Here is a 26,807-nt window from a genome sequence, read left to right on the forward strand (position 1 = left end):
TTCCAGGAACTCCTGGGTGAAATTCCCTAGTTGGAGATATCCCAGATCATGCTGGCATCCTGTCCTAGCTCACAGCTCCTGTTCAAACACAGCCACTGGAGATGAGCATAACCTGCCAAGGATAAACAACCTGTTTGTCTCCTCTCTCATCCTGTCCACCCTCCCTGCCCCAAGGAAATCTCTATCTATCCCCTTTGTTCTGTACCACTATAAATAAAGCAAGCGTGGGCTTTTTCTTTGTTAGAAGTCAGACCCATCTGGTCAGCTAAACAGGTCATGCCTGTGCTTTGAAAATATATAATTCTTGCTTTTGTCTTTATTTCAAAGCTTTTATTTCACAGCCAGTCCATCCCTCTGATGGGTACCCACTTCCTCGCCCAAGCAGGATGTGAGCGACATGTGGTAATGTGTTATGGGCAATGGGCACTGGCCAGTCCAAACTCTGAGAGATTTCTTAGCCTGATAATTACTGCCATTTGGGCCACATAGTTCGCACCCTCTACCCAGTTGTAATAGCCTAATTTGCCTCCAGAAAGTGTCAAATGTTTGATGGACAAAATCATCTATAGTTGAGAAGTGCTGGTTTAGAGGAGAGTTCTAGAAGGACTACCTGAGTCTTCTTGTTCTGAGACTTGGAAAATATCATTTTTTGTAAAAGATTCTTGAACCAGTTTTTCAAGACCAATTGAGAGAACTCCAAGAGGAAACAAGTGTGTTCCTCCAGCTCTTAAATAGGCTTCCTGTGTTGGGTGTACAGGGGCAACAACATTTACCTGTTCAGATGATCTCATGTGTTTCATACTGACATGAATGGTAGAAAAATATTAGGTAATATCTACTTACACGATTTTACATTTTATTAAGAAATAGAAATTTTTGATATTGGAAACTGAATCCAAAGGCACATGACCACTGAGCTATACGCCAGTCCTTTAAAAATTATTTATTTATTTTTGAGACAGTCTTCCTAACTTGCTTAGCTTCACTAAGTTGCTGAGGCTGGGAGGCTGACTCACAATAAGGGGAGGTTCTCTGGATTAGACACAGGTAAATGGGGAAACAGAGGGGGGTGGGAGAAGGAAAGACAGTATGAATCAGACATAACTTTCCTATGTTTCTCTATAAATACATGAACAGTGTAACTCCACATCATGTAAAACCACAACAATGGGAAGTTATACTCCATGTATGTATATATGTCAGAATACTTTCTACTATCATGTATAATTAAAAAGAGCAAATAAAAATACTGAAAATAAATAACTAAAACAAAACAAAAATATTATAAGAAAAAAAGATACGCCATTTAAAAAAAAGTTGCTGAGGTTGGTCTTGAACTTGTGATCCTTCTGCTTCAGCATACCCAATCACTGGGATTATAGGCCTGAGATACCATGCCTGCCTGATGGAAGACTGAGAAGTATGCATTGGGAAGGGGCATTTGTGTGGTGAGTTACTCACTGGCCATGCCAAAATAATACAGAATAATGATTTGGAGAGCAGTGGTGTCAGTCTAGGTCCAGTTGTGAAAATAAAACTAAAGTATTTTATAGAGGCAATGTTTAATATGAGGAATTATTGACTCTAACAGTGATTATCTACTGAGAGAGAAAGAGCTCTAAAGATTCATAGGTGGCGTGTCTGGGAAGCAGCCCTTATCTCCAAGGCTGAGGCAGAGCCCTTAAGGAAAGAATATCTGGAAGAGCCTCCTGCCCACCTCCAGGGCTTCAGATCCATTCTTCCTCGGACAGAACATGCCTTGTTCCTCTGGGTTGCAATGAAGGTCGCTAAGGGTCACATCTGCTGAACTCACTGGGGGAAACTCTCTTCAGCACACAGGAAACCCCACCCCAGGAGATACAGCAGGGAAAATCCCTAATAAAGGGCTAACTGCAGAAGGAGGCAATGTCTTTCGGGGACTTTCTGAGAATGGCACATGTACTGCTGGTTTTCCTCAGCTTGTGGGACAATGTCAGATGGCAGAGAGCCCAGTTTTGTTGTGAGGTGGGTTACTCATGCTGAGGATATGACAAGGGTCAAGGGTCAGTAATAAAGTGCACTGATGTGCTTATATTTTTCTGGCTGTCCTGGTGTTACTTAACTCAATCTGCAAAACAACAGATGGCAAGGTACCATTAGTATTCCCATTTTAAAGATGAGGAAACTGGAAACTAAGAAGCTTAAATGACTTGGCAGTAGTGGACTCTGGGATATGAACTATGTGATCAAATTCCATAGCCTGAGCTCTGAAATTCTTGGTGTATTGAAAATACTCCCCCCTGCCCCCTTATTTTTTCAAGTTATTGCTGCCTACACTTAGGTTTTTCTGTACTAAATCTGTTCATTGTGTTTCCGTGTTATCACTCCCTCTGTGCTAAACCTGTAGCGCTACTGCTGCTGCCACAAACAATTTGGCTCCAATGTACTCTTTCTTCTTTGTTTTATATACCCAAAGTTCTGAGTCTCCCAGACACAGTGAGTGTCCAATATTGAGTTTTAATGAAATCCATCTTTTACCCACCGCTCAGAGAAGCAGTATTCCTGCTGCTTGAATCCCAAGCCATGGAGACACTAGGAATGCAGCCTTCCTCTAAAGTGCTATCTTGAATCCTCCCCGCCCCCATATTTTGACTTCTATACTAAAGATAAGTTTTGTTGGTTTTAAAAATGTAGATTAATTGATTCATAAAGTATTGATTCTTTTGGGTCTGGTGTGTTCTTCCTATCTATGAAAATTGTATCTAAGATAGTCATAGATCCTATCCTATGGGTGTTATCCATGTGTTTTACAAGATAACTGTTCCAGCTACACACATGTCACACTTTATCCTTTCTACTGTGCCAGGTTTCACAAGACATGTTAAGATATTCACATGTCACTTCAGGCTGTGGCCTTAATCGTTTGTGTCATAATATCTAGTGAGTTAGCACAGTTGACTTGTGATTTCTGTCCATCAGTAACTTAATTGTATACAAAAATAAGTGTGAATACATAGATAAACCTCATTAAACCAAGATAAATATCCTTTTAATTCATCTTCCTCTACAAATAAGGAACATGTCCACAGCCTTTCCAGTTTCACTCAAATGGAGAAAAGTTTGTTGGAAAGAGTGGCAGAGTAGAGACTGTCATCTAAGGACATTTCTTGCCACCAAGGGTGGTCTGATGATGTTGCCTTCCCATGGTCCACAGAAGACATAGTAGATGATGGAACAGCTTCTACAACATTAAGGAAAATTATTAGCCTATGTTATATTATCCCAGAGAGCAAATAACTCTTCAACCAAAGATCTGGAGCCAACACCCACCCAGATTCTCCAGATCTCAGGCACTGCCCCACTCAGGAGGAGACTCCTGTGTGTCCCTCCTCTCACTGCACTGCTGTGCTACCTACAGTGGCCTCCTCTACTCAGCAGCAGTCATTCCAGCACTACTGTGGAGTGCGCAGTGCTCAAGGCTAAGGAAGGGCATCATTTCTGTGGAGAGATATCAGTGGCCAGGGGCTTGGGTGAAACTGGTGGGACACCTGTCCCAAGGCCCTACCAGACTGAGACAGCGCCACCCAAAGGCCAGAGGACAGCCTATTCCTCACCTTTCATGGTGTCTGTTGATTTCATATAGAACTTGATGGGCATGAAGATGATGATGACTGACGACTAAAATTAAGACAATGATGATCACTAAGCTGGTCACTGAAACAGATGAGGTACGTGGAGACCCGCTGGTAACTGGGACTGTTGGTGTTGGTGCTAAAACAAACAAAAGAGCAAAATCCTTGTCAAAATTAAAAACATCCATTCTTCAGCACCCGTTTTCCCCATACAGTGCATGCGACTCATATATACTGACTCATTATGGGACAATTATTCTACCAGGTCCTGGGGGTACAAAGATGAACAGAGGTTGTGCCATGTCCTTATAGAGCTCACGTTACTACTGAAGGGGACAGCAAAAGTCCATCCAATTTGTTGAGGGATAACTGTAACAAGAGAAGGCCTGGAAGTTTACAGAAATGTATATAGACCTGGGAACTAGTTGGCCGACCATTAATGACTGGATCATTGATTAATGGACAATGGGGGCTCCTGTAAAGAAGAGACCTTGGGAGGTGAGATGAGAAAGAAGGCTGGTGACAAATCCACATGGCTATCACTGATTGTCCAGTCAAGAAGCCGATGAAGAAATCAGTCATTCAACCCATCAAATTTTTCATTATATGCACATGCTCACACCCCACAGGAAAATCAACATACTTTTAAAGAGAACTCCCACATCTTCCCATCCTGCTGAGTTTCATAGTAACTCAGCTCTCTACCTGGCATTTCCTTCCAGTGCTCTGAGAATTCCCTGAGCCAGTGACTGCAATCTCCCATGGAGACCTTCCTTAAATGTTCTGTCAGTTCTTTGTCATTCTCCCACTTCTCCTTGATCTCCCTGGCTCTGGGATTAATCACTGTCCACTCCATGTGCATCACATTTAAGCATAGATATGGCTGTCCATCAATGCTGAAATTCCAGAATGAACCAATGTGATTTTTTCCTTCAAGCTGACAAGACATCTTGGCCTGCAGGGTGAGATGACCTGCAATACACAACAAAAGCATCATCTCCCACTCTTGATAGATCCGTCACCTCCCAATAGGTTGAGCGTTTCTCTGCACATTTAGAGGTCTGTATTCTTTTCTCCCAGTTTTGCCCTTTCTTGCCCATTAAGCCCCACATCCCTCTAAGGCTGGGCCAATGTCCAGCTCTTTTACACAAACACATCCAGAGCCTCCTCCACATGCGCACTCCACCCTTTCCTCATTCCTGCTCTCTCTGTCTCTTCACCCCATTCCATACTTACCCCTGGCCATCTTTTGTTCCAAGTTTATGTCAAGCAGGATCATCCTGAGATCTTGCCCCAGTTCTCTCAGCATTTCGGTCAATTGTGTCCATGTTTTGGTGGCATTCACCTCCCTTCCCAGGTGACCCAAAGGTTTGATCTTATTGCTCTCACAGTCATACTGAAGGAAAGCGGTCTTATCCACTGAGCCCTGCACTTCACACCAGGACTCCCCAGGTCTGGACTGAGATTTGACAGTGAAGTCGAGGCAAAGAGAGTGGGTACCTGTGAGAGAAACATGGAAGTGAGGTTCAGGACAGGGAGAAGAGGACCATTAGTTCCCATCCTTCTGTGACTCCCAGACTCCCTCTGAAGGGCAATGCTGGCAGAGGGAGGAGTCTTCATCCTAAACCTCCTCTATCTAGATCTTTTATTTGGTGTCACCTTTAACTGAGGTTGTAGGATGCTCTCATGCTATCAGGGACCCCTCACAGGCACTGTTACCAGGAGAATTAATCTGAAAGCACTTTCAGTGACCTCTACCAAGTTCTGGGTACAAAAAAATACAAGATGGTATCTGTCCTCCTGAAACCTAAAACCTAGCTGAACAGTCAGTATTTCCAATAGAGAGAAAAAGGAGGCATCAGAGATCACAGGCCAAATTCATCATGGTCTTGGTGTTCAGGGAGGTCATCATGGAGTAGATGCAGGAACATGGCAGCAGAGGGGAGCTGCCACACAGGAGTACAGAATCTAGTCTGGTGTCCTAGGCTGGAGCCCTATGAGCTGATTGCCTCTCTATTCTCTATTTTACAAAAACCTACATGGAACACTGAACATCTTTTTTTGTTTTGGGCATTGTCTCCTAGCCACTGTCACCTCCCTAAGAGAAAATACGTGGCTATCCTAAAGATGTGGAGGTACACATGCACACAATGCAAACCACAAACAATATTTATTTGGCATGGAAACCTCTTATGTTCTCACAGATTAGGAAAAAGTTTAAACTAGAATCTGATCATTTCTCACTCTCACCCTAGATCAACCACCAACTTTCACCTGCTGCCTCTTACTACAGCAACCTCCTAGTGGTCTCCCACTGAAATGGCCCGTGAGCTTTATTTTAAAAATCAGAATCATGGAGGAGGCTTTATTGAGATATCTGCATGCCTTCTGATGTTCATAGAGCATAATGCTGGCCCTTTTATGTTCAATTCAGTGGTTTCTTGGGTTTACATGTGGTTTTGCTATCTTATTCAACAACATTTTTATCATTCCAGGAAACTGTACACTTTAGTAGCCACATCTCTAACGGGACTGACATCTTCACCCCTCCCCTGTAGCTCCTGGCAACCAGTAATGTGCTTTCTGTCTCAGTGCTTTTGTCTACTGTAGACATTTCATAGAAATGGAATCATACAATAAGTTGCTTTGTGTGACTGACTTCTCTCACTTCGTGTAATGTTTTTAAGGTTCATCTATGATACAGCATGTATGACTACTTCATACCGTTTTATGGGCAAATAATGATCCAGTGTGTGAATATACTATATTTTGATTTTACATTCATTAGCTCATGACATTTGGATTATTTCTACTTTTTGGCTCTTCTGAACAATGCTGCTGTGAGTATTCTTGTACAGTGTTGTGTGTGTGTATTTTTACTTCTTTTGGTTATACGTTTAGGAATGGAATTGTTGAGTCTGATAATATTTTGAGGGATTTCTCAACTGGTTTTGAAAGTGGTTGTATTATTTTACATTATCACCAGCAAAAGTATGTGGGCTCTGATTTATATCTTATATTTGTCTTTCTGATTATAGCCATTCAGGTGAATGTGAAGTAGTATCTTATTGTGGTTTTTATTTGTATTTTCCAGATATTAATAGTAAGCATCTTTTCATTGGTCATTGATGGTTAGAGTATCTTCTTTGGAGAAATGCCGATTAAGCTCTTGGCTTATTGGGAAATTTATTTTCTTATTGACTTTTAAAAGAGTTCATATATATTCTGCATACAAGTTCCTCATTAGATCTGATTTTCAGATATTTCTCAAATTCTCTTGTGTTTTTAATTTACTGTTATTTATTTATTTTTCGGTACTGAGAATCAAACTTAGGGGTGCTAAACCACTGAGTCACATCCCCAACCCTTTTATATTTTATTTAGAGACACAGTCTTACTAAGTTGCTTAGGGCCTTGCTAAGTTGCTGAGACTGGCCTTGAACTCATGATCCTCCTGACTCAGCCTCCAAAGCCACTGGGATTACAGGTGTGCACCAGTGCACCCAGTTAATTACTTTCTGGATGGTAATGTAAGCAACACAAACATTTTTAATTTTGATGAAATCCAGTTTATTTTTTCTTTTGCTGCTTGTTCTTTTGGTGTGATCTGTAAGAAGACTTCATCTAAATTAAATGTCAGAGATACTCCTATGTTTTCTTCTAAGTGTTCATTACTTTATTTAATATATTTAGGTTGATAATTTATTTTGTGTTAATTTCTGTGTATGGTGTAAAGAAAGGGTCTAACTTTGTTCTTTTGCACATAGATATTCCGTTGTCAAAACTGTTTAAAAATTGCTGAAAAGATTATTTTTTCCTCATTGAATTGTTCTGGCACCTGTGTTGAAAATTAAGTGATCATTTATTTCTATGCTTCCAGTTCTATTTCATTCATGTTTATGTCTACCTTTATGTTATATCACACTGTCTCAATTTCTGTAGAATTGTAGCAAGTTTTTCAGTTGGTAAGTGTGAATCCTCCAGCTTTGTTCTTTTTAACAATAATTTTGACTTTTCTGTTTCTTTTGCATTCTCACAGGAATCCTGGGATCAGCTTGTCATTTTTCTGCACAAAACAACAGCTGAGACTTTCCTATGGATTGCACTGAGCTTTATGATTCAATAAACTTAAGGAATATTGTCATTGTAACAATATTAAGTCTCCTATCTGTGAACATGGAATGTCTATACTTTTATCTAGATGTGGGTTTCAGTGAAAAAGTCTTCTACCTCTTTTGTTAAATTTATTCACATTTTACCTTTTTTGTGTGATTATATAGGGAGCTGTTTTCTTAATCTCACTTATAGAATCTTTATTGCAACCACATAAAAAGAGAATTGATTTTTGTTTATATCTTATCCTGTATCATTGCTAAACTTACTTCTTAGTTCCAATAGGTTTTGCGTGATTATTTTTTTATAATTTTGTTTGGAGTATTTACTATTTCAACATGTAATAAAATTACTAATAATGTAGCTCTTATATCTACCATTTTGTTCTCAATTTCCCATATATTTTATGGTGGTTTTTTTTTTTGTTTTTTCTCCTCATCATTTTTGCCTCCTTTATTAAATAGATATTTTCTACTGCATCATTTTAGTTCCTTTTTCTTGCTTTTTTAAAAAGTTATTTTCTTAGTGGGTTCCCTAGGGATTATAATTAATGACTTACAACAACCTAGATTGGATTCAACCAATTTAAATGTAATAGTATACAAAATCTTTGCTCCAATATAGTTCTGTTCCCTTTCCCCTCTTTGTGACAGTTGTCATACAAAGTATATCTATGTGTAATAAGCCCATCAACATGGCTCTATAATGATTACTAATGTAGTTGTCTATTAAATCAGAGAGGAAATGAGCAGAACTATATAGTGTCCCTGCAAATTCACCTAGTCACCAGTTCCCAGGGCTCCTGGCCTTACTGGAAGCCTTGGGCAGGAAGTGCCACACAATGGCAGATGGGGTGGGCAGCCCTTGTCATCCAGGGTCAGTCCTGCTACAAGTTGGGTCCTACCCTGGAACCTCTGTGTTACATGGGAGGGGAGTTACTATTGCAGATAAGTTAAGGTCACTCATCAGTGGACCTGGACATGGAGTGATTTTCTGGATTATCCAGGTGTGTCCAAAGCCATCACAGGAGTTTTATAAATGAAGAAGCCAGCAGAAGAGGAAGAACTAGATAGCACCCTAAGGAGTCACCTTGACACTGATACCTTTGAGAATGGAGAAGTAACATCTTGAACCAATGAATGTGGGCAGGAAGAAATACGTTCCTCTAGACTCAGGAAAAGGCCAGGAAATACTATTCTTTCTGGAGTTTCCTGAAGGAATACAGCCTTACAAAGAAATGATTATTGATTATAACCCTGTGAGAGTTTGGTGTTTACATCTCCAGAACGATGAAATAATATATATATGTAATTTGTTATAGTAGCAATAAAAATCTGGCACAGTGTGTTTAAATAGGTCACTGAATGAGGGGGAAAAAACTCAGGTTGAGAAGGTTCAGGACTGTTCCAGCAGGTCAAGGTATTACAATTTTAAATAGGTACCTTTACGTTCAAAATGGTTAAAGGGGGAAAATATATCTCTATTACATGACAATTTTAAAAATTAAATAAAGAATAAATGAATAAAGGATTCAAATGGGGGAGGCATGGAAGGGTGAGTCACCTGAGAACTAGATATGAGAATGACACAGGTAGATTCCTCAGGAAACAACAGTCCAGTCTGAAGGGATGGCAGTGCAAAGGCCCTGAGGCTGGAGAAATGTGCGATATGCTGAAGACCAGCAAGTAAACACTGGGGTAGGGACTAAGTGAGCAGGGGACAGAGTGCCTTATTCAAGTTTCCTCATCTATTTGGTGAGACAATTCAGTAGAAGGATTATATTTGAGTTGCCCTCAAATTTATATGTTGAAACCTAATCAACAATGTGTATTAGGGATTTAGGATAAAGAGAGAGAAATATGGAATCTTAAGGGAAACACCCTCAAGCCACTGAAGTGCAGAATCATGCCACCGAGATGCAGAAGACACAGTTGCAAACCTTGGCCCATGCCCTTGTAAAATGAGGGAAATACACAAGTGCAGGAAAACTGGGGAGAAATTTTGCAGCCCCACCCTGGATCCACCTCCACTCCAGCCTCTAGTACAGCTCTTCTCTAAATATTGGGCCCCCAGCCCAAGTCAGGGCTGCTCCTCACTCAAGTCAGCTGCGTTCTCCCTTGAATGTGTATCTACCTTCCTAAATAAAGCCCAGTCTATGTCTTTGTCTGGCTCATGCTGAAATTCTTCTCTGATGCATATGCCAAGGACCCAGCTAGTCTTGAGCCAAGTCAGCCTGCTTCTGGGAATCCTCAGACCCCTTCTCCAGAAACTTCTTCTCCTGTGACAAAGTCATTGATTGGTGGTTAGGTTGTTGGGAGTGGTGACTGAAGTATGGGTCTTGAACTGTCCTGTGACAGAGGTGATGCCTCTCTTGGGAACTCTCAGGGAGAAGGTGCTAGTGAGATAGCCCAGTTGCTGTGGTGACACCCTGTTCAATAGGAGGTTGTTAGCCACAGAGGTATCCAGTTCTTGACCTTGAGGTTCAGATGCCAGCTGCTCAGGGTAAAAAGTTATGGGCACAAGCTAATTATCATAATTGGGCTGCTCATAGCTATGATCTTGATTCTGCTTGCTTTAAAGAAACTTTCTCACAAAACCCTTTTAATGATAAAACATATAAATGTGCTGAGCTGACTCATGGTTACTGCACTCCACCAGAGTGTAATATCAACCAGGTCCCAGCTTTTTCTCTCCTTCTGTGTCTGTCTTTTTTTTATGGTGCTGTGTATGAAACCCATGACCTATGAATGCAATGCAAGCACTCCACCAACTGAGCTATATACCCAGTCCATCTGTTTGTCTTTTCTAATCCCCTATTGCCCCTCATCCGGTTTCCCGAATTAACTGCAGTGCAGGTCGCAGCATTAGGCCATGAAGATGGAGCCCCTTAAGAATAAAATTAGTTTGCTTTTAAACGAGAAGGTAGGGGCTGGGGTTGTGGCTCAGTGGTAGAATGCTTGCCTCGCACATGTGACACACTGGGTTTGATCCTCAGCACCACATACAAATAAATAATTAAATTAAAGTTATTATATCCATCTACAAGTAATATATATATAACAAGGTTGCTGTAGAGATTCCCCTTGCCCTCTTCTTCCAAGAATGAGTTCTATGTAGTCAAATAATGATGAGCCCTATGAATGGGGGCTCATCATTATTTGACTACATAGTGCACCAACTCCAGAGTGCACCAAAGCCAGAGTGCACCTTCTGGGCTGGGATGTTAGATTTCCTAGAAGGTTGTGCAATTGCTCCTTTTCCAGACTACTTCCAAGATGGGTGTGGGGGATGGGGATGGGACATGTTAGCATGCCATAAATCTCAGTGTTCTTACTGAAATTTGGCCATTTTTCTTAAATAAATGCTCCTCACATTGGTGTAAATTTTGGCAAACTTTCAGAGGCCTGACAAAGCTGACTGTTGAAAACATTTGTACCTGTTCTCAATGGTTTTATGAGGAACATATCTTTAGGCATCCTCACTAGACCATTCCAGAAGACCTGGACTTAGACCAGGATAAAAAGCTTCTGCACAGCAAAGGAAACAATTTTCAGTGTGAAGAGACACTATACTGAGTGGAAGAAGATGTGTGTAAATGGCACATGTGATGAAAGGTTAATATCCAGACTACATAAGGAACTCAAAAAAAAAAAAAAATAACAACCTGACAACTTGATTACAAAATGGAGAAAAACCTGAACAAACATTTTTCAGAAGAAACACACAAATGCCAACAGGCATGAGCAAAAGTACTCAGTACCACAAATTGTCTTTGAAATGCAGATCATAACCACAATGAGATATCATCTCATTCCACTAAGAATGGTCATTATCAAATACACAAAAGATAATAAGTGTTGGCTTTGGAACCCTTATATACTGTTGGTGGGGATGTCAAAATTCATAGAACCACTAGGAAAAGCAGTATGGAGTGTCCTCAAAAAATTAAAAAATAGGGGCTGGGGATATGGCTCAAGCAGTAGCGTGCTCGCCTGGCATGCGTGTGGCCCGGGTTCGATCCTCAGCACCACATACAAACAAAGATGTTGTGATAATAAATATTAAATAAATATTTAAAAAAAATAACACCAGGATACGATCCAGGAATTCTTGTACTGGGTAATAGCCAAAGGAATTAAATATAGTCTATCAAAGACACCTGCACTCCCATGTTTATTGTAGCACTATTCACAAAGGCCAAAGAACAGAAACAATCTACTGATGAACGGATAATGACCATGTGATACATAACACACACTGGAATACAATTCATCCATAAAATGGACAAAATCCTGTCATCTTCAACACAATTGATGGAAATGGAGATCATCATGTTAAGGAAGTAAGTCAAGCACAGGAAGACCAGTACCATATGATCTCACTTGGAGATAGAATCCAAAAAGTTGATCCCAAAAGTTGAGAATTGAATAGTGGTTACCAGAGGCTGTATATGGTAATTGAAAAAGGAGGGTTGGAAAGGTTGACTGATGGGTTCTAAGTTACAGTTACAGTTATGTAGGAGTAAAAAGTTCTGGTGTGCTATGGCACAGTGGGGTGACTATAGACTACAACAAAGTCCTGTGTATTTCAAGTAGCTAAAAAAAAGGACTTTGAACTTTTTCACTATAAAGAAATGATAAATGCTTGCAGCGACAGATACATTTAACATGATTTAAACCTCACACAGTATATTAAAACTTCACATGGCACCTCCTTTTATATATAATTTTTGTTTATATAGCAATTAAAAATAAAACAAAATAAAAAACCTGGCAAGAAGGGCACCAACATTGTCTAGGAGGTCACTGATGATGACTGCTAAGGGCCTAGGTGCTTGCTGGGTGACAGAATTCCAGAACTGGGCTCTGAGCAAGTAATGGAGAAGAAAAATTCTGGTAACACAGAACCCAAATGGACGTGATGAACAGGTGGAAGGAAAGAGTCTGCACATTCTTAGAAGCAGAAAGCTAGCCTGGGCTGAGAGATCACAGGGTACCTCATGGCAAAGCATCTGGGCAGGCAACCCAGATGCTGCCTGATTTCAAGAGGTAAAGCAAAACCAAGGATGGATGATCAGGAAGCTGAAAGATAACACCCACCAAAGTCTGGTTCTTTGCTCAGTTTCCAGACCTCAGCCATGTCTCAGAGCCTGAACTCATTCCTAGGAGGAGAGGCCAGGGTCCTATCAGGAGGGACCCTTCAACCACAGAGCCAGTCAGTGTCCCCTTTCAGCCTGTCCCACAAGGCCATCCACCCATTCACTTGGGTCTGTGTGCATAGAGATAGAGAAAACATGCAGACACTCATCCTGGAGGCAGTGTGAGCTGCCCTCATGCCCAGGCATCTGAAGTATCACATGGCCTCCTGGTACTGACAAGGTAGGTGCATGTGGGGCCAGGAATGAATGGACCTGTCTCAGGTCCTGCTCACAGAGGTCTTGGGCCACAGATCCACTCAATGGTCATTTGAAATTCTCTCAATTTGTAACTGAAATGAATCATCCATGGGCTTAGTGAGTCACTTGTGAGGTCAGGGCTTCCCCCAGTAGTGAAGGCCAAGTACAATCTTCTGACAATGCCTTGCCCAGGCAGTTTGTTTAAATAGTATCTCATCCTGGAGGACACACATTTGTCCTCTACTTAGTGCAACACCTCACCCCAGCTCACACCTGTGACTTCAGAAAGGTACCCTACTGCCCAATGAACCAAGGAATCCACTGGGTAGCAAATGGTGTGTTTTGGGGGACAGTCAGCCCCAATCTACAGGAACCCCTCCTAAAAACCAGTCCAACCTGAAGCCACAGGAACATAGGACCTGCGTCTCCCTATGAAATATGCATCTGAAGAACTATTTGGGGAAGACAACCTGGGAATGGGCACCAACACTGGAGACACTCTAATCTAGAGTCAGATGACTAGGACAGTGGGCAAATCCAGTGCCCCATTCATTTACATGTTGTCTTTAGTTCCTCTCACAGTAAAGCAGAATTGAGTACTTGATATAGAGACAGGTATAATGTGTCCTGCAGAGTTGAAAGTGCTTACTGTCTGCCTTTACTGTCTGCAACTCATGCCTACTTTATACCATTATATGATGCTGGATCCCCAAGAGATAGACTATATGGGCCTAGGATCCAAGGTCTATAGATTGCCCCACAACAGAAATGTATAGATGCACCTTTGCTGTTAGACAAACAGATGAGGATGGTGGGAACACGTTAAGAGAATAATTCTATAAAATGTTCCACAGTGGAACATTTTATAGAATTATTATTCTCTTAACATCTTTAGCAAAGAATTAGCTTTTTTTTTTTTTTTTTTTTGCTAAAAAGCAATTTATCTAACTCTACTGGACAGGATATGTCACATTCCTCAGCAAACTACCTGTTATCTGCGAGAAATGTAGGCAGGAAATAACATTGATAAGAGGAAACCAAGTTACTTTGAAGGGAGAGCAATTTATCACCCTTCACAGAACAGATTTTGGAAGATAAAGATAATTCCTCCTAACCATAAAACGGGTAAAATGAATTAAGAATCCAATTAGAACCAGTCAGCATGGGCCAAGGTGACAGAGTTGTCATGGAAATGCTAACTTGAAATTCTGATGTCACCCTGATGTCAGTCAAAAGCCAAGAGGTGGGCCTGGGCAGGACTCTCTGGAAACTTTCCTGGGATCCCCAGTAAAACTGGAGCACAGGAGAGGCAGGTTGTCTCTTTCCACTCTGAAAGAACCCACTCTCTCCCTTGAGAATGTTGCTTTCCCTTTTCCTATCTCTTCAATAAACTCATTTCTGTTACTCTGAGCAAAATGTCTGAAATATTTAGGGCTTGATCAAAAGAACTGGGGTTTGAAGAGGAGGTCTTTGCACTACCTCAGTTTCTTAGATGACCCCAGCTCTATACCATTACCAAGGTCATACTTGGAAAAATGGGGCCACCTCCTCTTGCCTTAGGATCTGTGGGTGAGGTGGGGATGTTTGCCGGTTGTGTCCTCAGGCATGGGTATATGGTGCCAGGTGGTGGTGGAGGAGGTTAGGGTCCCTAGGTGGATGGGAAGGTAGGGAGCCCTGGATGGGGCGTGGCTAGATGAGAAAAGGAGTGAAGGGAGGTGAGCTGGGTGGTGGCTCACTGAATCACAGAAAAGTGATTGTGGCTGGTGGCTGGTGAGGCTCTGTGGGCGCATGTGCTGAGATCCCAGGCAAAGTGTGGTGGGAAGTTCAAGGGTCAACTGCCTTGGGATGCTGAAGGGTTTGCAGAAGATGAAAGTCTGTAGGGCAGAGCCAGGCCTGGGGATATCTGTTGTCCTAATCCTGTGGGGTCACGACCCTGTGCACCTGGCCCTGGTGGCTGTGGCTCTGGCACTGCTTTGAGGAGACAGCGGAGGGGCTGGGAGAGATCACCAGAAGTTGCCAACTTGCATTCTCCTTTCCCCTTGCACTTCCCACCTCCTGCCCTTACTTTTTTCTTTCTGGCTCCTCTCAATGGCCTGAGGATGAGAACAGGACAAGAGGACTTGGACCAGGTGGGACTGAGCCTGCAGGGGTGGGGTGGTGGTGGTGGTGGGGGGTGGGGGTGGGGGGTGGGTGGGTGGTGGTGGGGGGGGGTGGAGGGGGTGGGTGGTGGGGGGGTGGGGGGTGGGTGGGGGGGGTGGGGGGGGGTGGGTGGTGGGGGGGGTGGAGGGGGTGGGGGGTGGGTGGGGGGGGTGGAGGGGGTGGGTGGTGGGGGGTGGGGTGGGGGGGTGGGGGGTGGGTGGGGGGGGGTGGAGGGGGTGGGTGGTGGGGGGTGGGGTGGGGGGGGTGGGGGGTGGGTGGGGGGGGGTGGAGGGGGTGGGTGGTGGGGGGTGGGGTGGGGGGGTGGGGGGCCTGAGGAGGAACCCAGGCTCAGTCCTGCCATCAGGTGTCCATAGGTGACACCTGTCACGTGACTGTCTGTCACCCCTTAAAAATGGTATCTTAAGTTGAACTCACCACTCCGCGCAGCCCAGAAACTGTCGGGCAGTAGAAGCAGAGCCAGGGTGCCAGAACAGAGCAGCCAGGTGAGGGTATCCAGAGCCATGTGTGGACTATACTGGAGCGTGAGAGGCTCCGGGTGTGTGCAGGCCGCGTTTTAAAAGATCCGCCGGCGCGGGGCAGAGCGCGGAGACACCGAGCTAGGACCGATTGCGAGGCAGGAGGCAGGAGGCACGGCGAGTTGGGAAGCTGGATGCCAGGCGGATGGCCGGTAGCACGGACCTTCTGTGGGAGCAGCGGGAAGAGAGGTGCCGGATGGTCGCGGGTTGCGGGCAGCAGAGACCTTCTCTGGGCTGGGCAGGGCGCGCGGCGCTGGGCGTGGAGATCTTGCGCGCGCGGGACGCGGGCGCGCCAGGAGCAGGTGAGCCGCGGACCTGGCGAGAGCTGGGCGTGGCGCGGAGAGCCCGGAGCAGTGGGGAGGGCGAGGCGGAGAGTAGGGGGTGGAGGAATTTGTGGGTGCTGGTGCGGGTGGGGCAGAGAGAGGAGGGCTGGGAATTTCTGGGTGCGGGGGAGAGTGCTGGCGGGGCTGGGCACCCAGGTGGGGGTGAGTCCCGGCGACTTCCTAGGCCTCCGCTGCTGTACTTTACTGGCAAAATTTAGACTTTTCACTTATGGGACTGAGGCCGCTTTCCCTAGATTTCTGCATCATCCTTTCTAGTCTCTGCCCTTTTCTTTTCCATAAAAATGGTTTTATCAAAGTAGAATCACACCATTCGTGCCTTCATACATGTACTTCATCATCACCTTGAGTACATGTATGAAGACACGAATGGTGTGACTCCACTTTGTGTAAAACCAGGGTTATGAAAAAATGTGCTCTATATGTGTAATATGAATTATAATGCATTCTGCTGTCATATATAACAAAATAAAAATAAACTAAAAAATTTTTTAAAATGGTTTTTATCAAAAACATGTTTTGCAAGTCTTTTTTTTCCCCAATCGAGTTGTGCTGCTTTTTCTTTTTTCTTTTTCTTAAATGTGTGTTTAAAAAAGCACAGCAGGGGCTGAGGTTGTGGCTCAGTGGTAGAGTGCTTGCCTAGCATGCATGAGGCACTGGGTTCAATCCTCAGCACCACAAAAGGTTAAATTAAAAATTAAAAGAAATACATATAGGGAAATAAAAAAAAAAGCACAGCAGTTTTGTGTCTAGTGATAACGTCCTGTATAGCAACTGTTGCTATACTTGGTGGGGAGGTGGGTGGTGTACAGCTGCTTGCTCAGAGCGCGGAGCTGGCCCAGGGAAAGTGGGGCAGAGTCATGTAGTATTAATTATGTCATGTCTACCTACACCTTTAATTGTTTGATTGTGAAATGTAAAAACAAAACAAACAAAAAAAATTAAAATATAGCCTATAGGGGCTGGAGTTGTAGTTCAGTGGTATAGCACTTGCCTTCGAAGTGTGAGGCACTGGGTTCAATCCTAGGACCACATAAAAACAAATAAAGGCATTGAATCCATATACAACTAAAATTTTTTTTAAAAATAAAATAAAATATACCCTATAGCCTGCATAAAGTTCTCCCCCATGCAAGCCTGCATCCTCTGGTATTAGCCACACACTCAAGATAAAAAGTTTTATGGGATTATTTATTATCCTCTCAGGGAATCATATATATATATATATATATATATATATATATATATATATATATATATATATGGGATAGCAGGGATTGAATCCAGGTTTTCTTAACCAGTGAGCCACATCCCAGCCCTTTTTATATTTTATTTAGAGACAGGGTCTCACTAAGTTGCTTACTTAGGGCATCACTAAATTGGTGAGGCTGGCTTTGAACTTGTAATCTTCCTTCCTCAGCCTCCAGAGCTGCTACAGGTATGAGCCACCACACTCTGCGCTCTCTCTCTCTCTTTTAAACATTTTTATTCATTAATTAATACTTTTCTTTTGGTGGTGCTGAATTGAACTCAGGGCCTTGTTCATGCTAGGCAAGTGCTCTGCCACCAAACTACAGCCCAGTCCATGGTTTTACATTTTTAAAATATGTTTTTTAGTTGTAGATGGACACAATACCTTTATCTTATTTAGTATTATGTGGTGTTAAGTGTCAAACCCAGTGCCTTCCACATGCAAGGTAGTAGTGTTAGTACTACCTTGTACTAACAGTAGTACTGTTAGTACTACCTTGCAGGTGGACAAATGTTAGCTGTGGGATGGGCTGAACACTCAACCCTCACCTGTCTGGTTCCTTATAACTTGTTTGCCTCAAGGCTGAACACTCAACACCACTCAAGTCTGAACACTTGACTCTCAGGTCCAAACTTATTTCCCTTCTCTTTCCCTGGCAGAGACTTTATAAATCATCTTCAAAGGACTGTAACCTCTGGGAACACATAATGGAGAACTAACTGTTGATTGACAGCCTTAGTGGGGCCCCAAGAGGGAGGATCATACCTCACCTAGACCTTCACAGTCAAGGTGGCCCTCATAAAGTCCTCTCACCTTTAAGACTCATCTGCTAGAGATATGCTTACCTTCCCCTTCCACTCTACTCTCTTTGGCCCTGGGAGTTTCTGGCCCCTCCAGGAGGGGTCCTGAAAAGCCTTGGCCAAGGTCTCCCATAGCTCTGGCCCCATCCAGGAAGGGAGCCTCAAGTGTCAGAAATTGATGACAACCAATCTCTGTAGCTCGAACCTACCACTGGGCACTGCCTGATTTTGACTCTAGCGGGGATGCCCCTTATAGGATGCCAGTAAATCAGCTCCTTATACTACATTTGCGACATGGGTAATCCTCTGTGCTGGTTGACTCTCCCTTACAATGCCTTTTAAGACCCTCTCCTTGACACTGGATATCAACTCCCCCAAATTGATCAAATATAGCACCCAGGATTGGCCCACTTATCCCCTAGACAACCAAAATAAATGACCCCCTTTTTGGTCTCTGGATCCCTCCATTCTAAGGGGTCTCTACAATTACAGTGAGCATTCGAAAAAAATGGGTAAAGATCTCCTATCTTCAAACATTTTCCTTGCTTCGATCCAATCCTGCTCTCTTCTCTGCACCTGTTGCAGACCTCTACAAATTCTTCTAGATTGCAAACCAACACCCCCAACCACCTATTTCCAACCTTCTCCTCCTCTGGACTCATCCACTACTCTTGACCCTGCTGATGAACCTCCACCCTATCGCTGAGCTCAAATAGGTCCTGACCCTCAATCTTCTACCCCAGTCCCTGAACTGTCACCCCTGTCTCTGCTCCTAGAGGGGTTTGGGAACAGGCTCGCACTCATGCAGACACGATCTATCAGACCAATCAGGCACATCCCATTGGGCCCCACACAGTCCCAGACCAAGATCCCCTCTGGGATTACAACACCAACAACGGTATTACAAACTGAGATCATTTCAACATTTGTATTCTAGCGGGCCTAAAATGGGTGGCCCAGAAAGCAGTTAACTTTGATCATCCAAGATAAAAATGAAAACCCATTAGCCTTTCTGGACCGACTAACCAAGACTCTCCTACAAAACACTAATTTAGACCCAGAAATCCCAGATGGCCGACAGTTATTGATGACCTATTTCTTTGCTCAAAGCCTTCCTGATATTCAGATCAAACTTAAAAAGTTAGAACATGGCCCCCTCACTTCCCAGACTGATATCATTGCTACTGTTTTTTTTTTAAATTTATCTTTATTTTGTTTAATCTATATTTATGTGGTTTTGAGGATGCAACCCAGGGCCTCACATGTGCGAGTCAAGTGCTCTGCCACTGAGACACAACCCCTGCCCCTGGCTACTGCTTTTAAGGTCTATCATAACTGAGATGAAAAGGCTAAACGTCTGAAGTGCCAGATGTTGGCTCAGACCCTCCGTGGGCCTTCCCAAAGTTTATCTGCTATGTTATATGGCTGTCCCCAAAAGGAAGGACCCTCCAGGACCTGCTTTAGGTGCAGACAAGAGGGACATTGGGCCAAGGCCTGCCCCTGCCCCAATCTAAGGCCACCCACCAAACCTTGCCCATAACGTTCCACAGTGGGCCAATGGGCTTCGGACTGTCCCCTACCCAAAGGGGTAGGCGACCAGACCCTAGCCCCTATAATCTCATAGTGCTGGACACCGATGATTGATGGGGCCTCAAGACTCCTGTCCCAACAAGTCCAATCACCATGTAGGAACCCAGGGTCCAAATGATAGTCGATGTTCACAAAATCCTCTTTTTATTAGACACTGGAGCAATATTCTCAGTCTGACAGTCTTATTTCTCTCTCGGTCCCCTATTGTTGGGGTAGGCAGACAAATAATACATCCCAGATCCACCCCACCCCTACTTTGCTTACATTCAGGCCACGAGTTCTCACATTCCTTCCTGGTGACGCCCCAGTGCCTCATTCCCCTTTTGAGCAGAGATATTCTACCTAATTTTAAGGCCATGATTTCCTTTCCACTGCTTCACCATCCTCCCTCCCCTCAGTTATAGCCATGGCTGCCCTACAGGCTATGCCAAATCATTCCCTCCCACTTCCGGTAGATCAAGTAATCCCATTAGTTTGGGATACCAAGACTCCATCCTTGGCTCAATTGCCCCTGGTTGAGATCCACTTAAAAGAACATCTGTCACATTCCAAACAAACCTCAATATTCCCTCCCGATGTCTAGTCAGAGGGGACCACAACCCATCATTTCAAGCCCTCTCAAAAAGGGTTTTCTTAGACCCACACATTCACCATCTAATACTCCCATTCTCACAGTCAAAAAACCCAATGGGACCTACCGTTTGGTACAGGATCTCTGTTTCATGAACAAAGCAGTCAAACCCATTCACCCACTAGTCCTAAACCCATATACTCTCCTGTTCCTTATTCTGGCCTCAACTTCCTATTTTTCTGTTATAGACTTAAAGGATGTCTTTTTCACCATTCCTTTAGCCCTGCATTCCCAAGACCTCTTTGCCTTTACCTGGACAGATCCAGATACTCAACAATCCCAACAATTAACATGGACTGTCCTCCCTCAAGGCTTTAAAGATAGCCCACACGTTTTTGGTCAAACATTGTAAGCCAATCTAAAGGGCCTCAACCGCCCTCTTTCAACTCTCCTCTAATATGTAGATGATTTACTCCTCTGCAGTCCCTCCCTCAATATTTCCAAGACTGATACCAACACACTTCTTAACTTTCTGGCTGAAAAGAGTTACTGAGTGTCTCCCCAAAAGGTGCAATTATCACGACCTCAGGTCACCCACTTTGGAATCCAACTATCCCAAGATTCCAAGGCAATCACTCTACATTGAAAGGCTCTAATTCATCACTACCCCATCCCCAAAACCAAAGAGGAGATCCTATCCTTCCTAGGTTTAGCAGGATATTTTAGGACTTGGATTCCCAACTTCTCACTCCTGGCTAAACACTATACAAAATGGCCAAGGGAGATAAACAGGAGCCCTTCTCCTCATCACCTAAATCTCATTTTCTGTCCATACAACAAGCCCTCCTCCAAGCACCAGTCCTACATCTCCCAGACATCCAACAAACTTTCATTCTTTTAAAAAAAAATTTATTTTTTTAGGTGTAGATGAACACAACACAATGTCTTTATTTTTATGTGGTGCCGAGGATTGAACCCGGGTCCTGCGCATGCTAGGTGAGCGCTCTTCCACTGAGCCACAATCCCAGCCCCAAACTTTCATTCTTTATATCCACGAAAAAACAAGCTTATGGCTGGGATTGTAGCTCAGTGGTAGAGTGCTTGCCTTGCAGTCCTGAGGACCTGGATTCAATCCTTGGCATCACATAAAAATGAATAAATGAAAATAAAGATATTGTATCCATCTACAACTAAAAAAAATATTTAACAACAAAAAACAAGCTTAGCCCTCGGAGTATTAGGTCAAAATAAGGGCCTAACCTTTGCTCCTGTTGCTTATCTCTCTAAACAACTGCATCCAACTGTCAGGGGACGGGCACCATGCTTACGTGCTGCAGTCTGGCTGGGCAAAAAATAATCGAGCCACCACAAAAGCCTTGTAGATTCAAACAGCAACTCTTTATTCCCGAACTCTCACCGGCACTCTACACGCACGTTCTGGGAAAAATAAACTCCCTCCACTGGGCTATGAATACCAAATACTCTCAGAACCCCGTGAGAACTCCACAGGAACTCAAGGGGCGGGCGCCTGAGGCAGCAGGATCCACCCTAAACCTGGAGCCACCCTAATCCAGCAGGATCCACCCTAAACCTAGAGCCGCCTTAATCCCTGAGCAAGGTCACCTTTCAAACCCAAACTCTCAAACATTCATGCAATGTCACTGCAAATGACCTGGGTCCAAGGCAAGCCCATTTCCACAATGGAGAGTCCTCCCTCTAAGCAACATGGGGTAGGCTGACAAGGAAATTGCCATGCATCATTCCTACTTGGCTATGGCTCTCAGCATCTCCTCCCTTCTGATTAATTAAACAACAAGCAACGTGGCTTAGGGACAGTGCCTGTTAGGTTGTCCAATTCAACATATGGTCCTTACCCGTCATCAGATGAACTGACCTCTAGGCGTCAGCCTCCTGTCTTAGGTTGGTACCACTGCAATTGGATCATACCCATCACTGACTACCGGTCCAGCATACAGCCATACTTGTGGATAGGCCTATGCACCAGTGGGGGGGGTGAGGTTCTTTGCCTCACTTCTGTTGGCCCCCAAATTTTAGACCATCACTAGCAGAAGGGAGGAGGATACAGAAATGCCACGACACCAAGCCAATTGACGGCTCTTTGGAAAAATTGTATCACCGGTGACACCATCAGCAAAGATATCCCAGCACTACCACAATTCGCTGCACCAACAGATAGTTCACAATGCATACAAGTGATACATAGTCCAGGCAAGTTCTGCAAGCAGTTCAAAGCGGAGGAATCTATCAATATGTCCATTTCCTCCCAAAGTAAATCGACTCCTTGATTGACCATTAGTTGTTGAGTTAGTATTCATTGATGCATCAATTTATACAGTTTACTGTGATAGCTATCACAGAAGCTGTAGTTTGGTTTTATCTTTGTCTTCACTGGCACTGGGATGAAGATAGGAATTCTGGCAATGATGCTAAAAAGAAATTATGTAACATTCCAACAGGTACTAAGAAAACAATTTTCTGAACAATTTACATTATCCTGAACAGAATTAATAAATATAATGAAAAGGAAAGGTGAAAGTAAACAAACAGATCTGTTAACCTCCTTTAAAAACAATCCTTAACAGCTGTTTACCTAATTTAAATTAAACCATTTAAATCACGTGAATAAAAAAAAATTCGGATCCATTTTTTTCATGAGCGCTCCTCATATATGAAATATGGACATACTCACATACAGACATACAACACAAAACACAAGAGTGCACACAAACGTACAACACATTAGACAATAGTAAAGGCCTTGTAGCTATACACAGGTGAAATCTCCATTGCAATGTTTAAAAACTCCACAGTCAAAAAATAAAACTGATCAGAAAAACATTAACCCAGGTTTGTATGAGCTCAAAAAATAAAATAGAACTTTATGATGTGGGAAAAGGCAATAATAAAATAGATATTGAAAAAAGCATCCTGGTTAATCACTGTCGCAGATGTAAGAATAGCCAAGCTGGAGCTCTGGATATCAGCTGTTATGGATTTGAGTCAAATCATCTTCTTTTTGGTCTGTAGAAATTCCTTGTTTAGTCTCTCTGGAATCCAAATTGGCTGCTGTTTTCCCTGTGGAAACACATAAACAGAACCCAGACTCCAGACAATCACTGGGTCAGGACCTTTCCATTGTCCTGTTAGAATATCTTTCCAAAGTACCTTAGGCTTATGTACATTTTTTAGATACATATGTCTTTCTGCAGCACTAAGCCCTGATGAATCCAAATTTTAAAAGTTTAGAGTAAAAAGGGTTATTTTAAGTTTATCTTTGGGGGATATATACCCCTTTCCAATTCCCTCTTTTTGCTTTATTAAGTATGTTTTAATAGTTTGATGAGCTCTTTCAACTATGCCTTGTCCCTGTGGATTGTATGGGATTCCTGTTATATGAGTAATGCCAAATGATGAGCAAAATTGTTTAAAAGAGGTAGAAGTATAACCAACATGGTTGTTTTTAACTGTTTAGGAACGCCCACAGTGGCAAAATTTTGTAAGCAATGAGCTATAACATCTTTAGTTTTTTCTCCGGCATGAAGGGAGCCCATCAAAAATCCGGAAGAAGTATCAACTGTAACATGCAAATATTTTAATTTTCCAAATTCTGGGAAGTGTGTGACGTCCATCTGCCAAATATGGTTAGGTATCAGTCCTCTAGGATTGACTCCAAGATTAACTTGTGGTAAAACGGTCACACAATTTTGACATTGTTTTATTATATGTCTGGCTTGTTCCTTAGTTATTTTAAAACACTTTTGTAAAGTATTAGCATTGACATGGAACCTTTTATGAAAATTTATAGCTTCTTCTAGTGTAGAGAAAATATGTATGTCATGTGTAGTTTTATCTGCTAAATCATTGCCCAAACTAAGGGCTCCAGGCAATCCTGTATGTGCCCTGATATGTCCTATAAAGAATGGATCTTTTCTGTCCCAGATTAGACTTTGTATAGTGGAAAACAAAGGGAAAAGAGTAGAGGAAGGGGAAATCCTACCCGCATCTTCAAGGGATACTATAGCATTAACTATATACTGACTGTCAGAAAATAAATTAAATACAGAATCTTTAAACATCACAAAAGCTTGTAAAACTGCATTAAGCTCTACCTTTTGAGCTGATTGTTTGGGTACTAAAAATGTAAAAGTTTGACCAGGGGTAACTATTGCTGCTGTACCATTATTTGACCCATCAGTGAATATATTTGGAGCATTCACGATAGGGGTTTTTCTTGTCATTTTTGGAAAAACTACAGGATGCTTAGACCAAAAAGACACAAAGGATTAGATGGTAAGTGGTTATCAATTGAAACATTAGATTTACACATGATTATTGCCCAAGTATTTAACTCATTAGCTAACTCATCAATTTGATCCATAGTATATGGAGTAATAATTTTATTGGGAGAAATTCCAAACACTCCCTTCGCTGCTTTTATTCCTTTGAGTATTAATTGTCCTAAAGCCTCAGGATACCTAGTAAGAATAGTGTTAGGAGAATAAGATAAATGTATCCACAATAATGGACCTTCTTGCCAAAATACTCCTGTAGGAATATTTTTTGTTGGTAGTACAATAAATAATAAAGGCAAACTTATATCAATTCTATCCAATTGCATATTTTCCATATATGTTTCAATAATTTTTAATGCCTTTCTTGCTTTAGGAGTTAACATGCGGGGTGAAATTGGATCTGATGGACCTTTTAGGATATCAAATAAAGGTCCCAACTCTCCTGTTGGTATGCCTAGATAAGGCCTTATCCAATTTATGTGTCCCAATAACTTTTGAAAGTCGTTAAGTGATTTGAGTTGATCAACTCGTATTTGAATTTTTGGTGGACGGACCATGGTTGAGGATAATAGAACTCCTAAATAATTAATTGGAAAATTTAATTGTACTTTATCTATTGCTATCTCTAGATTATAATTTTTTAATAAGTTTGTAAGTGTGGCATAACATTCCAGCAATGTGTTTTTATCTTTATGTGCTAATAATACATCATCCATATAGTGAAATATTTGTAGTTCAGGATTTTGATTTCTAAGTGGCTGGATTGCTTTGTTAACATAAATTTGACACATAGTTGGGCTGTTAGCCATCCCTTGAGGGAGTACTTTCCATTCATATCTCTGATCAGGACCTTCATGATTCAGTGCAGGGATAGTAAATGCACAACGTGGACTATCCTCAGGGTGAATTGGAATTGAAAAAAAACAATCTTTAATATCTATATCTAAAACAGACCAGGTTTTTGGCAAAGCAGACAATTGAGGAATCCCTGATTGAGCAGGTCCCATAATAACCATCTCATTATTAATGGCTCTTAAATCTTGCAATAATCTCCATTTACCAGATTTCTTTTTGATGACAAAAATGGGAGTATTATGGGGAGATATGGAAGGTTGTATATGTCCCTCTGCTAATTGTTGTTTGACCAGGTCATGGGCTACTTGTATCTTTTCTTTAGTCAGGGGCCACTGAGGAACCCATACTGGTCTTTCTGATTTCCAAGTAATTTTGATTGTCTCAGTGGCCCCTTCTGAAAACCCAGTCCATGTCTATTTATTCCTTGATCTATTTGAATTGGTGCTGCTATACCTTGTTCTTGTTCTCCTAATCTTTTTTCTTTCCTAAAACCTTGTCTAGCCCTAGTAGTGGGCGCATTAGGATTGATGTTATTTGTTAATGTCAAACCTAATTGATCTAGGACATCTCGTCCCCATAAATTTATAGGAAGATGATCCAATACATATGGCTGTATATTTCCTTCACATCCTTCAGGATCCTTCCAATCGAATACAATTGCACTTCTATGGGGATTAGTCACCACTCCTAGGCCTCCAAGCGTATGAGTGGCTTGTTGTAATGGCCAATGTTTTGGCCATTCTTGATGAGATATGATGCTAAGGTCAGCACCTGTGTCCAGTAGTCCATTAAATTCATGTCCTTGAATATTTAGTTTTAGCATTGGGCGAGAATCTAAATTTAAAGACAGCATAGCCCAATCTACACCTGTGGAGCCTAATCCCCTGGAACCTCTTTCTACACTACAACTGGAAAATTTATCATGTAGGCTGGGTATTATTAACAACTGTGCTATTCTATCTCCAGGTGAAATTACTGATATACCTCTTGGAGAACTAGCTATAATTTTTATTTCACTTACGTAATCGGGATCAATTACCTCAGGACTTATCATAAGTCCTTTTAGTGTAGAAGAACTGTGTCCCAATAATAAGCCTACTGTTCCTTGGGGAAGAGGTCCTTTTACTCCTGTGGGAATGATTTGAACTCCCATCTCTGGAGTTAGTACTGCCCTGGCAGAGGCACAGATGTCCAACCCTGCGCTCCCTCTGGTTTGTCTGATGAGGGATTTAATGGACAATGTGTCCTGGGCACTACCCTGATGGTGTTGCTGGGTTCCTCCAGTGCCCTG

At 42.5% G+C, this 26,807-nt stretch overlaps 1 protein-coding gene across 1 annotated transcript; it reads right to left on the reverse strand.

The window, feature by feature from the left end:
• Nucleotides 1-2,880: 2,880 nt before the first annotated feature.
• Nucleotides 2,881-15,997, reverse strand: LOC124081211 (retinoic acid early transcript 1E-like). The gene is made up of 5 exons (XM_046427416.2): nt 15,694-15,997; nt 4,848-5,111; nt 4,317-4,583; nt 3,594-3,750; nt 2,881-3,220 (listed from the first exon to the last, which is right to left on the reverse strand). Exons 1-5 carry the CDS (start codon nt 15,779-15,781, stop codon nt 3,130-3,132), a joined length of 867 nt encoding a protein of 288 aa, XP_046283372.2. The 5' UTR covers nt 15,782-15,997; the 3' UTR covers nt 2,881-3,129.
• Between the last annotated feature and the right edge of the window lie 10,810 nt (nt 15,998-26,807).

Source organism: Marmota monax, unplaced genomic scaffold, assembly GCF_021218885.2.
Source record: "Marmota monax isolate L192 unplaced genomic scaffold, Marmota_monax_Labrador192_F-V1.1 WCK01_AAM20220418_F8-fsc00114, whole genome shotgun sequence".
In the NCBI taxonomy this organism is placed as follows: Eukaryota; Metazoa; Chordata; class Mammalia; order Rodentia; family Sciuridae; genus Marmota; species Marmota monax.